The sequence below is a fragment of the Marmota marmota genome, unplaced genomic scaffold (assembly GCF_001458135.2).
Source record: "Marmota marmota marmota unplaced genomic scaffold, marMar, whole genome shotgun sequence".
Taxonomy (NCBI): Eukaryota; Metazoa; Chordata; class Mammalia; order Rodentia; family Sciuridae; genus Marmota; species Marmota marmota.
In genome coordinates, this window is record NW_026000222.1 from 15,355,952 (window position 1) to 15,368,983 (window position 13,032).

The 13,032-nt window shown below is 39.4% G+C and overlaps 1 protein-coding gene and 1 pseudogene across 1 annotated transcript; one reads left to right on the forward strand and one right to left on the reverse strand.

Annotated features, from left to right (window-relative positions):
• Nucleotides 1–10,031: 10,031 nt before the first annotated feature.
• Nucleotides 10,032–11,612, reverse strand: LOC107151094 (annotated as a pseudogene).
• Nucleotides 11,613–11,810: 198 nt separating this feature from the next.
• LOC107151095 (cytochrome c, somatic-like) lies at nt 11,811–12,521 on the forward strand. Its single transcript, XM_048792465.1, has one exon. The coding sequence runs from the start codon at nt 11,901–11,903 to the stop codon at nt 12,216–12,218; it is 318 nt and encodes a 105-aa protein (XP_048648422.1). The 5' UTR covers nt 11,811–11,900; the 3' UTR covers nt 12,219–12,521.
• Nucleotides 12,522–13,032: the final 511 nt, after the last annotated feature.

Sequence of the window (13,032 nt, forward strand, 5' to 3'; positions counted from 1 at the left end):
AAATCATTTTGTTTTAAAGTTTTATTTTTAGCAAATTTAATCCTAATATCAGGAGGCAGTTGATGTCAGTGAACAATCAACACTGAACCATTTTATGCACTTTTATAAGCATTCTTACTAATGCACTGCCCTGTACCAAATATCTATAATGAAATAGGTAATAGGAAAGCCCATATTGTCCCACAATAGCCCCTCCCCAGACAAATGTGTTTAAGCCTTCTCATGAGTTTGGATCATGTGGACATGAGTCATAAACAAGATGTCATTTATTCTTTAAGGAACAGAACATATATTTGTCTGCACGTGTGCACATTCTTAACTATTTGGTTACTGCCCAAAGACAATTGACACATTCAAAATTAGTAGAAATGAGATATTAAACGGAATTAGCTAGGGTTCTTCACACAATTTGTTTAATCATTCATTGCATTGATATTAACAGTTGGGTAACAGCAGGTGTGAGTTGGTAAAATTACTCTAAATCACAGTCACATGGGGAAGTTAAAAAAAATTGTGCATCATGTGGAAACCTTTCTACTTTTGTATCTCTCTGAACAACAGAAGCTTGGGTTTCCATGTCTAGTGACAGATTTATTTTAACGTAATTGAATAATCGGAGTTTTCCACTGCCAAAAACTTTTATCCACTTCATTACTTAGAGGATTAAAAGAAAATGTGATCTGGTGTTCTATGAAGTTTTCTCTTCCCAGGGACCCAGAGAGGGAACAACTGGGAACTCATGACCCTGGACGTTATCTGTTTCCGCTGCATCTGACTGAGCACAGTATAGACTAGAACACTGCCAAGAGCTTAAATTCTGCCTCTCACCTCTATTGTTCCAGAAGGATTGAATTTTAATACTAGGGAAAGAAACCTTAGAAATCACTGAATCTCTCTGACTTTATAGGTGAAAAAATTAGGGCACAATTTGGGCAGGAACTATGAAATTAAACTTATGTGAATATTATGACCCAGCAATTCCACTCTACTCTTCCTATTTATTTATTTATTTTGATGCTGGATTGAACCCAGGGCCTTGGGCTTGTGAAACAAGCATTCTACCAACTGAGCTATGCCCCTAACCCCAGCAATTCCACTCTTATGAGATACTGAGGAAAAACCCAAAGAGACATACAAAGATGTTCACTGAAGCATTTTCCTGTTTGTAGCAGGAAAATAAAAATAAAATTGAAACAACCATAATATCCATTCGTAGAAGAACGGCTGATAAAATATAAAGTAGTCATATTGAAAAGACTATGTACTAGATAAAAGGATTGAGCTACATCTACGTGGACAAATGCCAAAACCAATTAGTAAAAAAGCCAATTTGCACAATCAGTGAAAGTATATATTTATATTTATATAAAAACTCATACAGTACTATTTTTACATGAGTATAATATGTGATATACAATACGATATTTAATGCAAAAACCTTCTGAAAGGTCTAAACCTCTGTCTAATACAGTAGCTACTAGCCACATGTAGCTATTTAAATTTAAATTAAGTAAAATAGTCATATTAGCCACATTTCAAATATTCAGTAGCCACATGGGACTTGTGGCTGCTGGACTGAACTGCATAGATACACAACATTTCATAATTTCTGGTGGATCTATGGAACAATACTGGTCTAGAAAAAAATATGTGCCAAATTCATAAAATAACCTTGCTGGATAGTTTTGGTGAAACTAAGAGTGTTGTCCAAAGACCACTATTGAGTAATTCCTCCATGAGGGTCCATTTAGGTCATGGATGGAAGGGTAAATGAATGGACAGATTAATTCATTCATTCATACAAATGTTTCATTTATTCTGAATCATTTATTTATTGTACATTAAGCCCTGGTTCAGCTTTGGAAAGTAGTTCAATCTGATGCCATCCAGTCCCTGATGACAGAATAGGCAGGTACCTGTCCTCAACCAAGCACCAAATGCCTTTTTTGTGGCAGACTTTGTGTGAGACCTGGGATCAATGATGAATGAAACATTCATGGACCCTATCCTCATAGAATATAATCCACAGCAGGATTTCTCAAAATTATGGACTTTTGGAATGAATAATTATTGTGAGGAACTATTCTGTGCACCATAGGATGTTTTACAGCATCCCTGGTCTCTTATTAAATACCAATAGTACCCACCCCTTGTTATGACAACCAAAAATGTCTTTGGACATTGCAAAATGTCCTCTAAGGGACAGAACTGTCCCCAGTGAGAACCATAGGAAAAGACATTAATAAAATTATAGCAAATTATTAAAGGATGGCAAATGTGCTAACCACCGTAAAGGAGATGTAAGGACACTTTGAAAGTACTTACCAGGGGCCTGACCTAATTTTTTAAGTGGTAGATGAGGATGCTCCCTGAGGATGAGACAATATTACCTCCTCTTTTGGCCAAACTTGGACAACTTGCCTGCCACAGACACAATTCTGAATAACAAGTCTATGCCAATAATCCGGGGGAAAGAAAATCAGATGTCAATTTCCCCTAGGAGGGGGCTGGGGCTGTAGCTCAGTGGTAGAGCACTTTCCTAGCACGTATGAACACTGGGTTCAATTCTCAGCACCTTATATAAATAAATAAATAAAATAAAGGTCCACTGACAACTAAAAAATAAAAATTCCCTGGGAGAACAAAATTAGATTGGAGTTGTTTTTGTTGTTGTTTTTGTTTTGCATTTTGGGAAATGAACTGAGGACCTCCAGCATGCTAAATTCAAGCTCTACAATTGAAGCCACACTCCCAGCCTCCCCACTTCGTAGGCTGGTTTTTGATGCACAATTATTCATTTCAGGCCTTACTATCTAAAGTGCACTCAACTGGCACAGCTTGGGCAAGCTGCCATAAACTTAAGACAAAACCAGCTAGTAAAAAATGGAAGTCAGCTCACAAACCTGTGATCCTGACCACAGATCTGGGCATCATAAATAATAGAGGAGGGGTTGGGGCTTTAGTTCAGTGGCAGAGTGCTTGCCTAGCACTTGTAAGGCCCTGAGTTCGGTCCTCAGCCTTGAAAAAAAAAAAAAAAAAAGAGGAAAATGAAAATCAGGATTTACCTTATTTCTCAAAAGAATTTGGACAAAATTTCTGCTGCCTCCCTCCAAGCCTATTTAACAAAAATAAATCCTCATAGAAATGGAAAAGACCTGTTAGATTCCCAGGTGCCTCTATCCCCAGTGGCTATGTAGGTAGTCAGGCATCCCCAGTTGGAAGATGTGATCAGATTGTTCCCTGTTCTTTTCCTTAATGAGACCAAAAGGGATTCATTGGATCTATGGCATCTGTTTTAATATATTGAGAATTATGTTTTAAAAACATTTTTGCATCCTACTATTAACTTTCTCATTTTTTTCCTCCCCTGAAAAACAGTGGGCCTAGACTATGAGAGGGGGAGCTTTCTGACCTGTTGCCCTACTACTTCTTTTACAGACAAAGAGATGAAGGTCCAGAGAAAGGACATAGTTGGCTCAGATATGAAGCTATTTATGGCAGAGTCATTCTGGAACTACTTTTTTTTTTTTTCCTCTCTCTCTCTTTTAGTACTGGGGATTGAAACCCGGGGTGTTTTACCACTGAGCCACATCCCCAGTCCTTTCTATTTTTTATTTCAAGACAGGGTCTTGCTAAGTTGCCAAGGTTGACCTTGAACTTATGATCCTCCTGCCTCAGCTTCCCAAGTTTTTTTTTTGGTACCAGGGAATGAACTGAGGGGCACTCAACCACTGAGCCACATCCCCAGCCCTATTTTTGTGTTTTATTTAGAGACAGGATCTCATCAAGTTGCTTAGCACCTTGCCATTGCTGGGGCTTACTTTGAACTTACAGTTCTCCTCACGGCCCTGAAACTACTTCTTTTTTTTGGGGGGGGGGATGGGGGGGGGTGCGGTGCTGGGAATTGAACCCAGGGCTTTGTGCATGCAAGGCAAGCACTCTACCAACTGAGCTACATCCCCAGACCTCCTGAAACTTCTTGATCTCCTCTTTCCCCTGCATTTGGAAACAAAGGACCTTATAATATATTAATTTATATATAATAAACATACTCATGTGTATATATGTATTTATATGTACATAAAATGCATTTATGCAGTGCAATGTGAGATACTAGAACAGAAAAAAAGACATTAGTGAAAAAAAACAACAACAGTGAAATCCTAATGAAATTTCTTTCTTTTTTTTTTTTTTTAATGGTACTGAATATTGAACTCAGAGACATTTGACCACTAAGCTACAACCCCTGGCCCTTCTAATTTTTTACTTTGAGACAGGGTTTCATTAAGTTGCTTAGGCCAGGCTTGATCTTGCAATCCTCCTGCCTCGGTCTCCTGGGTAGAAGTGAACTGAAGAGTAGTAATGCATGAATATTGGTTTCTTAGTGTTTTTTGTTTGTTTGTTTGTTTGTTTACTGGGGATTTAATAGGAGAACTTTACCACTGAACTACATTCTTAGGTCTTTTTATTTTTTATTTTGAGACAAGGTCTTACTAAATTGCTGAGGCTGGCCTTGAATTTGTGATCCTTTTGCCTCAGTTTCTGGGATTACAGGTGTGTACCACTGTTCTGGGTAAAGCCACTAATTTTAAAAAATGGTAACAAAGGTATATCAAGGGGCTGGAAATGTGGCTCAGTGGCAGAGCACTTGCCTCACAAGTATGAGGCACTAGGTTTGATCCTCAGCACCACATGATGGACACAATACCTTTATTTTATTTATTTATAATAAAATAAAGGTATTGTGTCCATCTACAACTAAAAAAAATTTAAAAAAGAAAAAAGTTCTATCCAAACAAGCTCAAACAACACATAAGTGTTTAATAAAACAACAAAAAGAATTGAAGCCTTTCCTTTCTGCCTTGTGATTCTGCTTTTAAATTCTAAGTACATTTAATAACTCAGTGTGTATCTCTTTCTAGGTATGTTCTTTCATGTTTATTTAAACACACATACACACACAAATTCTAATTTCACCCTTCAAACAATCATATGAAGTTGACACTACAATCAAATGAGGAAACTGAGGCTTGGCCTTAACTGAGGTTAAGTCAAATCCATGCTCTTCCCAGGGCCCAATAAGTCTCAGTGAGTAGGCAAGTGGGAGCCTGCCTTGTAGGCCCCCAAGTCATGCACTCAGGAAAGGACTGCATTGCATCTGCCTGGAGGACAGGGACCTCTGGATGGCACCCACAGACTAGCACAGCCCTCCTCCTTCCCTCTATCCCTGCTGGCCATGAAGGCACTGCTGGCCATGACCAGGATTGTTATAGAAAGTAACGAGTATGATTTTGGACATGTTTCATGTTGCCATTGGTGAAGAATGGGAAGCCAGGGGGTTGTTTTCTGTAAATATCAGGAAACATAGGGGTGTGGAATTTCATAATGTGTTACAACAAGCCCATCCTGATGGGCCCACTTTTTGGGTCTTCAGGGCTGAGGATTCCAAACAAAATACATTCAGTTTTCTCTCTCAAAGCAATGTGCTCCACTTGCCAGGAATGGAATTTTCACACATTTAAGGTCAAAGTGAAATTTCTGGGAGGGATCTCAGTGAATCATAAAGCCAGTCACCACTTGCAGGGGCTCTGAATAGGAGGAAATTGGAACAACAGTATGCTGAGTTTTTCACCATTGGCCCATGGGCAGTTCAGGATATTAAGCCCTGTGTGACCTTCCCAACAGAAAATCCACCTTTGGGTCCATTAGCAGAGTGGCACTATGAATAATTCCCTGGCAAAACAAATGGTGTTATTCTTTAAAAGGGAGGAAACCAGCCCCTGTATCATTAGTCCCTGCTCATGCCAAGCACCCACGTGCTCTCCCTGAACCTTTGCACCACTCTTACCCTCCTTCCCACCCCACCCCACCCCGCCCCTGCTTTATAGTGAAAGAAACTGAGCCCAGAGAATAGAGGTGTCTTGTCCAAAAGTCAAATTCCAAACTCAGCTGAGAAAGGATTCCAACCCCAATCCTTTGAATTTGATTCCAAAGCAGGTGTTTGTTCCAAATGTTTCAAAGTAATTTTGCAAACAAACTATACATTTTAATCTCCTAAATTAAAAAATAAATAAATCAATCGCTTTCGCAGCATATGCTATTCCCCACACTGTGGTTTATATTCTGAGACCAGATGGTAAAACAAAGCCCAACAACCATCCCTTCCAACATTCACACAAGTTCTGGTCACACTTTTCTACACTCAAAGGGGATCTAAATAAATTCAAAGTGATGTCCAAGGTACAGATTCCACATTTCAAGTGTGGTATGTGTTTACTTTGAACCTAAATTTCTCTAATATTTGCCCCTTTCTCTCTTTAGTGAATAATCACGATATTGACTAAGAAAACACTTATGTTTTCCTTTCCAATACTTTATTATGAAAAATTTAAAACAGACAAATTAAAAGACTTGTCTAGGAGATACTCACATGTATACCACCTAGATCCTTCCATTAGCATTTTACTGTATTATTTAATTTTTTTATTGTTTACAACATGTGCCAGGGATTTTGCATGGATTATCTCAATCCTTTAAAAAAAAATTCTTCGAAGCTGGTTACTATTATTGCTCCCTTTTAATGCATAAGGAAATTGAAGCTTCAAAATGTAGAATGGCAGGCAGGTGTTTACAGAGCCACTATCCACCAAACCGCTGCTCCAGTTATATTCACAAAGATGGATGCCAACTTGAGTTGCACTGAATGGAGTTTGATTAGTTTATTTAATGTTGAAGATTTGTTTTCTGAATCAGAGGAATTTCCAGACACAAAATTCAGCACTCTAAAATTCACTCTTTTGTTTTTTTGTTTTTGAGTACTGGGGCTGAAACCCAGCCTCACACTGCCAAGAAAGCGCTCTACCACTGACACATGCCTAGCCCTAAAACTCATTCTTCTGTGGGGTGAGTGCTACTGGCATCCACTAGGTAGAAGTCAGGAATGCTGATAAACATCTTACAATACAGAAAAACAAAGAATTATCTGGCTCAAATATCATAGTGCTAAGGGTGAAAAACCCTGACTTAGAGAGACTATCAGGATTCTTTCTTGGAAGTTACAGAGAAAGGGAAACCTGAAAGGGAAAGAATGTTCCACAACAGAAGACAGCATCCCAGGGGTGATGTGGGTTCAGGGAGAAAAGATTTACCTGGGTGATTATGGAAGTTGTTAGGCAAAACTATGGGTAGAGAAAGTTCCAATTTACTGAGACTCCTATTCCAAAAGTTAATTTGTAAATTGCTTCTTTGGCATGTCTTGGATCCCCTGCCCTCCTCCCTCCAGAAGGAGGCCATATGGTGAAAATGAAAGGCTCTGAAGACAAAAATCAGAAGACCTGGGTTGAATCCCAACTTTGCAAGGATCAGAATCACTTTTCTAGAGCCTCATCTTCCATTTTTGAGAAACAGGGATGGAAATGCTACTCTTTCTATCACTGAAAAGAGAACAGGTGTATGATCAGGTGTGGCTCTGCAGAGGCTCAAATGTGACTCTGAGAAGTTAAAAATAAGTGCATATTATATCTGAGTAGTTGAAAATAAGTGCATATTATATGCATCCAATTTTTGTTTAATATGAATATCTGCTGAGAAAATAGTCTAGAAGTAGTCACATAAAATGGCTAGCACATATTGTCCTTCAGCAGGGAGAAACACAAAACACAATAAAAATAAAATAGATTGCCTTTGGTATTAGGAAATATATTGCGATGCTTCAAAATTATCCTTTTAACTGGGCACATTGGCACACATTGTAATCTCAGTGACTTGGGGAGCTGAGGCAGGAGGATTACAAGTTTGAGGCTAGCCTGGGCATCTAAGGGAGGCCCTGTGTCCAAATAAAAAATAAAAAAGGAGATGAGGGTATATCTCAGGGGTTAAGCTCCTCTGGGTTCAATCCCTGGTATCCCCCCCAAAAAAATTATCTTCTTCAATAGATACTTAATATATGAGGAAATACTTAGGATGTAATTTAAGCAAAAATGAAAGCAGGATACAAATTGTACAGACCTATGCTGTCCACTTCAGTAGCCACCAGCCCTCTGTTGCTACTGAGCACCTGGAAAGTGGCTAGTTCCACATTTGAGATGTGCAAACATGAAAAAAAAAATCTCGTTAATATTTTCATATTGGGCTGGGGATATAGCTCAGTTGGTAGAGTGCTTGCCTTGCATGCACAAGGCCCTGGGTTCAATTCCCAGGACCACAAAAAATACATATATATATATATATGTATATATATATTTTTTTTTAATATTGGTTATATGATAAAATGACAATATTATGGATATGTTGGATTAAATAAAATATATTATTGAAGTTAATTTTACTTACTTGTTTTAATTTTTCTTTAATGAGGCTACTGAAACATTTTAATTTACATATGTGGCTCACATCTGTCGTTTACATACTTCTTTTGAACAGTTTGATATAGATAATATAAACTTGGCTGTAAAATGAAAAAAAAATGCAGATTAGAAAAAAAAAATTGAGTGGAAAAATACCAAGCCTATCACTGGGATTGAATCTAAATGATAAGATTATGGGTGACTTTTTCAGCTTATTGGCAATTTTCTGGGCTCTCCAAATGTTCGACGGGATGCAGATATCCCTGTGATAATCTGGAAAAGGGAGAAGGAGGCTAGAATCTCTTCTATCCCCAGGGCTACAATTGTTCTTTCTTCAAATGATTATATTGTATAGGAACTGTTATTTTGGGAATTAAAAAGTGATATTCCAGCTAGCCAAACTCTCCTTAGGGCCTGGGTGTAAAGAGGAAGGTCCCATACCCTGATCCCTCTCCCCGTGGGGACAGGGGCATCTTTCTTGGGTCTTCCCCACAAAAGGGGAACCAAGGGTGTGAAGAGTGTGAGAAGCAGTCGTGGATGCTCAGAACATCCCTGGGCAAGGAAGTGAGTCACCCAGTGAGTCAGCCCCCGCCCTGCTTTCATTTTTGGTATTGTTCCATGTGGCTGCTACTCTTTGTCACCCTTTTCCCCTGAACCACACATGCAGCCTTGAGGTGGTTAAAGCAGATCTGGCTGAGAAGGGCTTCTGGGGGCCGAGCACTAAAATGGTCATTCACGGAGCTGCCCGTGGTATCACGGGCTCTCCTTTCAAACCTCAGGTCAACCCAGTCAATATGGCATTATTGATCTTTTTTCTTGCAAATCACCTCAAATTGTACTCATGCTGTGAAAGTAATAAATGACATGTTAGTACAGAAAAACGCATAGCTTATAAGGTATAACTCAACCTTTAAAACCAGAATAGCTAAGTGAAAAGTCAGTACAGGTTCTTATTTTTACTATTAAAAAAATAAAATCAAAAGTACACATTGGGAATTGAACTGCTTTTTTCTTCTTTCTAGAAATGTGACATACAAGTTTTCTGGTAGCAGTCTACAAAATATTATACTGAACTAAAGCTGACAGAGGACCAGTAAAACTGTCTACTGCCTCCTACTCATGCTGAGCTAGAGCAGTGAACACCATTTTGGTAGGAGAGATTCTGACAAGAAGAAGAAATTGTAGAGTTCCTCCCTACCCCAACAGAAAATCCAACCAACTGGCTTACACAGAAAGGGTCTTAAGCAAACGTGTGACCACACATCTGATGTGCTATGACAGCAGGGTAGCTTCAGCCTATTTCGAGCACTCGACAGACATTCATGGGTGCCAGTAAAACAGGTGCATCAATGTGAAAAGCATTTTTGCCTTCATAGCACTAAGGACTAAAAAACACACTGGATATAATACTTGGATCTTTAGGTAGATAATCATGGAAGTTTCAAAATCATATCCACTAAATTAGCCTGAGTTTTCATCCATAATTTTTTAAAAAAATAATCCTTGAAAGAGACTTCTAGAACAGTGGAACTCTATCAGGACCAAAAGAAGACAGTGTTACAAGGACTGCATATGTTAAGGCTGGGAGTCGATTTTCACACATATCTTTTAGGTAAAGGACATCTTTCTCGGTTGATCCCTACAGCCAACACAAGCTGTGATCAGAGGAGATACAGAAATCTTAGGACAGGCAGCTGGCTCCAGTAACTCCCTAGATAAATACTCCCAAACAAAAACCCCATTGAGGGCAAAGGACTGAAACTCTGATCCCGATAAAAAAGAGTGGTGAGTGCACAAAGGACTCACGCAAAGACTGCTGGGAAGAAGAGGCTTCGTGGTAGTGGTTATACATACCAACATGTACTGGGGAAGGGCCCCCAGGTGGAATGGCTACCTGGGCCTGATCCAAAGGAGTATGACTCAAGCACCTGAGAAGTGACTAGTTGAGGAAGGGAGGAATAGTAATACAAGATGGCATTTTAGGATAAATGGGTCCAGAAGGGTCACAGGGCTTCAGAACAGAATCTTTCCAAGAGGTGCTCCTTTTGGTCATAATTAGCTAAAGTCTCTTGGAGTCTATTGGACTGGGGACATCCAGAATGATTCCATTCATTGCTTGGAGAATGGGACCTAGTGCCGCAGACTGTTTTGGGAAGCTGATGTAGATAATTTATATAGCCAAGTCATCACTAAAACACTGCATAACTCCAGTCCCCAGCCTTTCATTCCTGCTCTGTAATCCAGAAACATTTCTTAAAAAGCCAGAAAATTTGCAAATGTGAGTAGCATGTCAAATATGTCACCAGTCACTTCATCTTTATGATGCTGTAATGTAGTTGTGAAAGGCACCATGTTAAATCCAAGGATCCATTCCAGCAGCTGTTCTTCAGTATATTTTTCCACCAGAGTAATACATTCATTAAAAATGGGTGTGTAGACGAGTTTATTCTCTTCTATGTCTTCAAATTTCTGATAGTACTTTTTCATGAAATTTCTTTGCAATAAGTGGAATTTATCATTCATGACAATGTCTTCTAAATGTCCAACCACAGCATGAAATTGTGCATCAGATGCAGAGGAGAAGGACAGCATTAAACTCTCTCTAGTGTGGCCATTGCCATGTGCCCCATCCCCTGCACCCCAGGCCCAGCCTGAATCCCACATGCATCAAGGGCATCTGGGAGACCTCACTGCCTGGCCATCTCAGCACCTCCACACCAGCCGGGCCTCCTCATCCAGCCAGACCACTCTGCTGCCTCAGGTCCAAGTGTCAACATAGGCATTATTGGCAGTCCTGTTTGACAGAGGAAGAAATTAAGAGGTTAAATACTTGGCTGAGGGCTCTCCACCAGGAAGAGGCTTAGGTGAGATTCAAATTCAGGCCTGACTCCTAAGCCTGAGTTCCAAAATGTGGCTGGACTCCACTGCTCTGCTTTCCACAGAGTTCTAATCTAGGTCTGCCCTGGACAAGATGGGGAACTAATTAACTGTTGTCTTCCAAGTTTCCATCACCCTATATAGTTCATTCATCCAGGGCCCTCATATGGTCTGCTTGCTCTCTTAACAAAACATGTCTCTGGGAAATAGTTTAAGAGTGATATCTGGGACTGAGATAGAGCCTAGCATATATGAAACCCTGGGTTTAATTTCCAGCACTTAAAAAAAAAAGTCTGATATCAGACACTGCAATATGAAATTAGGTCCACCCTTACTCCTTCAAGAAGAGTTCTATTCCAGTTGTGGGGTAAAAGACTAAAAGGAGGGCCCTGGGGTTGTGGCTCAGCGGTAGAACGCTCACTGAGCATGTGCAAGGCACTGGGTTCAATCCTCAGTACCACATTAAAAAAAAAGTAAATAAATAAAATAAAGGTATTGTGTCCAACTACAACTAAAAAAATAAAATAAAGTTAAAAAAAAAAAAAGATTAGGCGGTTGCACTGACACCAGTACATAAGCGCAGACCGGTGTGTCCTTGGGCTAGAGAGTGGGACGTCCGGCTTCTGATCGGGATTCTTCTTTGCTTCTTTGCGCTAGCCACGAAAGAACGAATTAAAAATGGGTGATGTTGAGAAAGGCAAGAAGATTTTTGTTCAGAAGTGTGCCCAATGCCACACAGTGGAAAAGGGAGGCAAGCCCAAGACTGGGCCAAATCTCCACGGACTGTTTGGGCGGAAGACAGGTCAGGCTGCTGGATTCTCTTATACAGATGCCAACAAGAACAAAGGCATCACCTGGGGAGAGGATACACTGATGGAGTATTTGGAGAATCCCAAAAAGTACATCCCTGGAACAAAAATGATCTTCGCTGGCATTAAGAAGAAGGGAGAAAGGGCAGACCTAATAGCTTACCTCAAAAAAGCCACTAATGAGTAATAGCTACTGCCTTATTTATTACCAAACAGAAATGTCTCTTGGCTTTTTTATGTGCACCATAATTTAATTGATGTGATACACCAGAAATCAGATATTGAATGACTGACAAAATTATTTTTGTTGGACAATCCTGATTTAAGAAAAACTTACTTGTAGTTAAATTAATATTTTGGTTATATTCCCACTTCAGTAAATTCTATCACTGTTTCCCCTTTTTAAAGTTGTGGTTGGACTTAATTAGTAATGTTCAGTATTTCACAAAAATGGTGAATGACATCTGAAAACTGGCTTTATATTTAATTTTATAGAACTGATTATGTGAATATGTTTAAAATATGGGGGAAATCCCTTCATTCTCTCAGAACCAAGCATGATTCACATTTGTTTCAATTTGTGTTCATTAGCCTATTAAAGGTTGAAGATAAGGAAGCAGTGTCTACTTTATATTTTTGTTGACCATGCCAATTTAATTAGAATTCCCTGTATCTAAAATGCTGTTCTTTCCTTATGGAAAGGCATTTTTAGTGTGGTTTACGTATGATATTAAATAAAGAATATTTAACACTTAAAAAAAAAAAAAAAACAAAGACTAAAAGGAATTTCTGCCATTGGGAGCTCGGAATGTTTAGGGAAAAAACAAAACTCTAGTTCTGACCCCTTCTGAACCACATCATGAGCTACCCTCATCTATCTACTTGGTAGTCCAGTCTTATCTTGAGTTTTTGGAGGGGGTGGGTGGGGCAAGGGCCAGTAAGCAGATGCTCATGTGATGTAGCTGCCACAAGAATGCCACCCCCTCACAGATTCCACCAGC

What these genes read in the sequence shown, in the direction of transcription:
- LOC107151095 (XM_048792465.1), top strand. Translation starts at nt 11,901, where the DNA reads ATGGGTGATGTTGAGAAAGGCAAGAAGATTTTTGTTCAGAAGTGTGCC.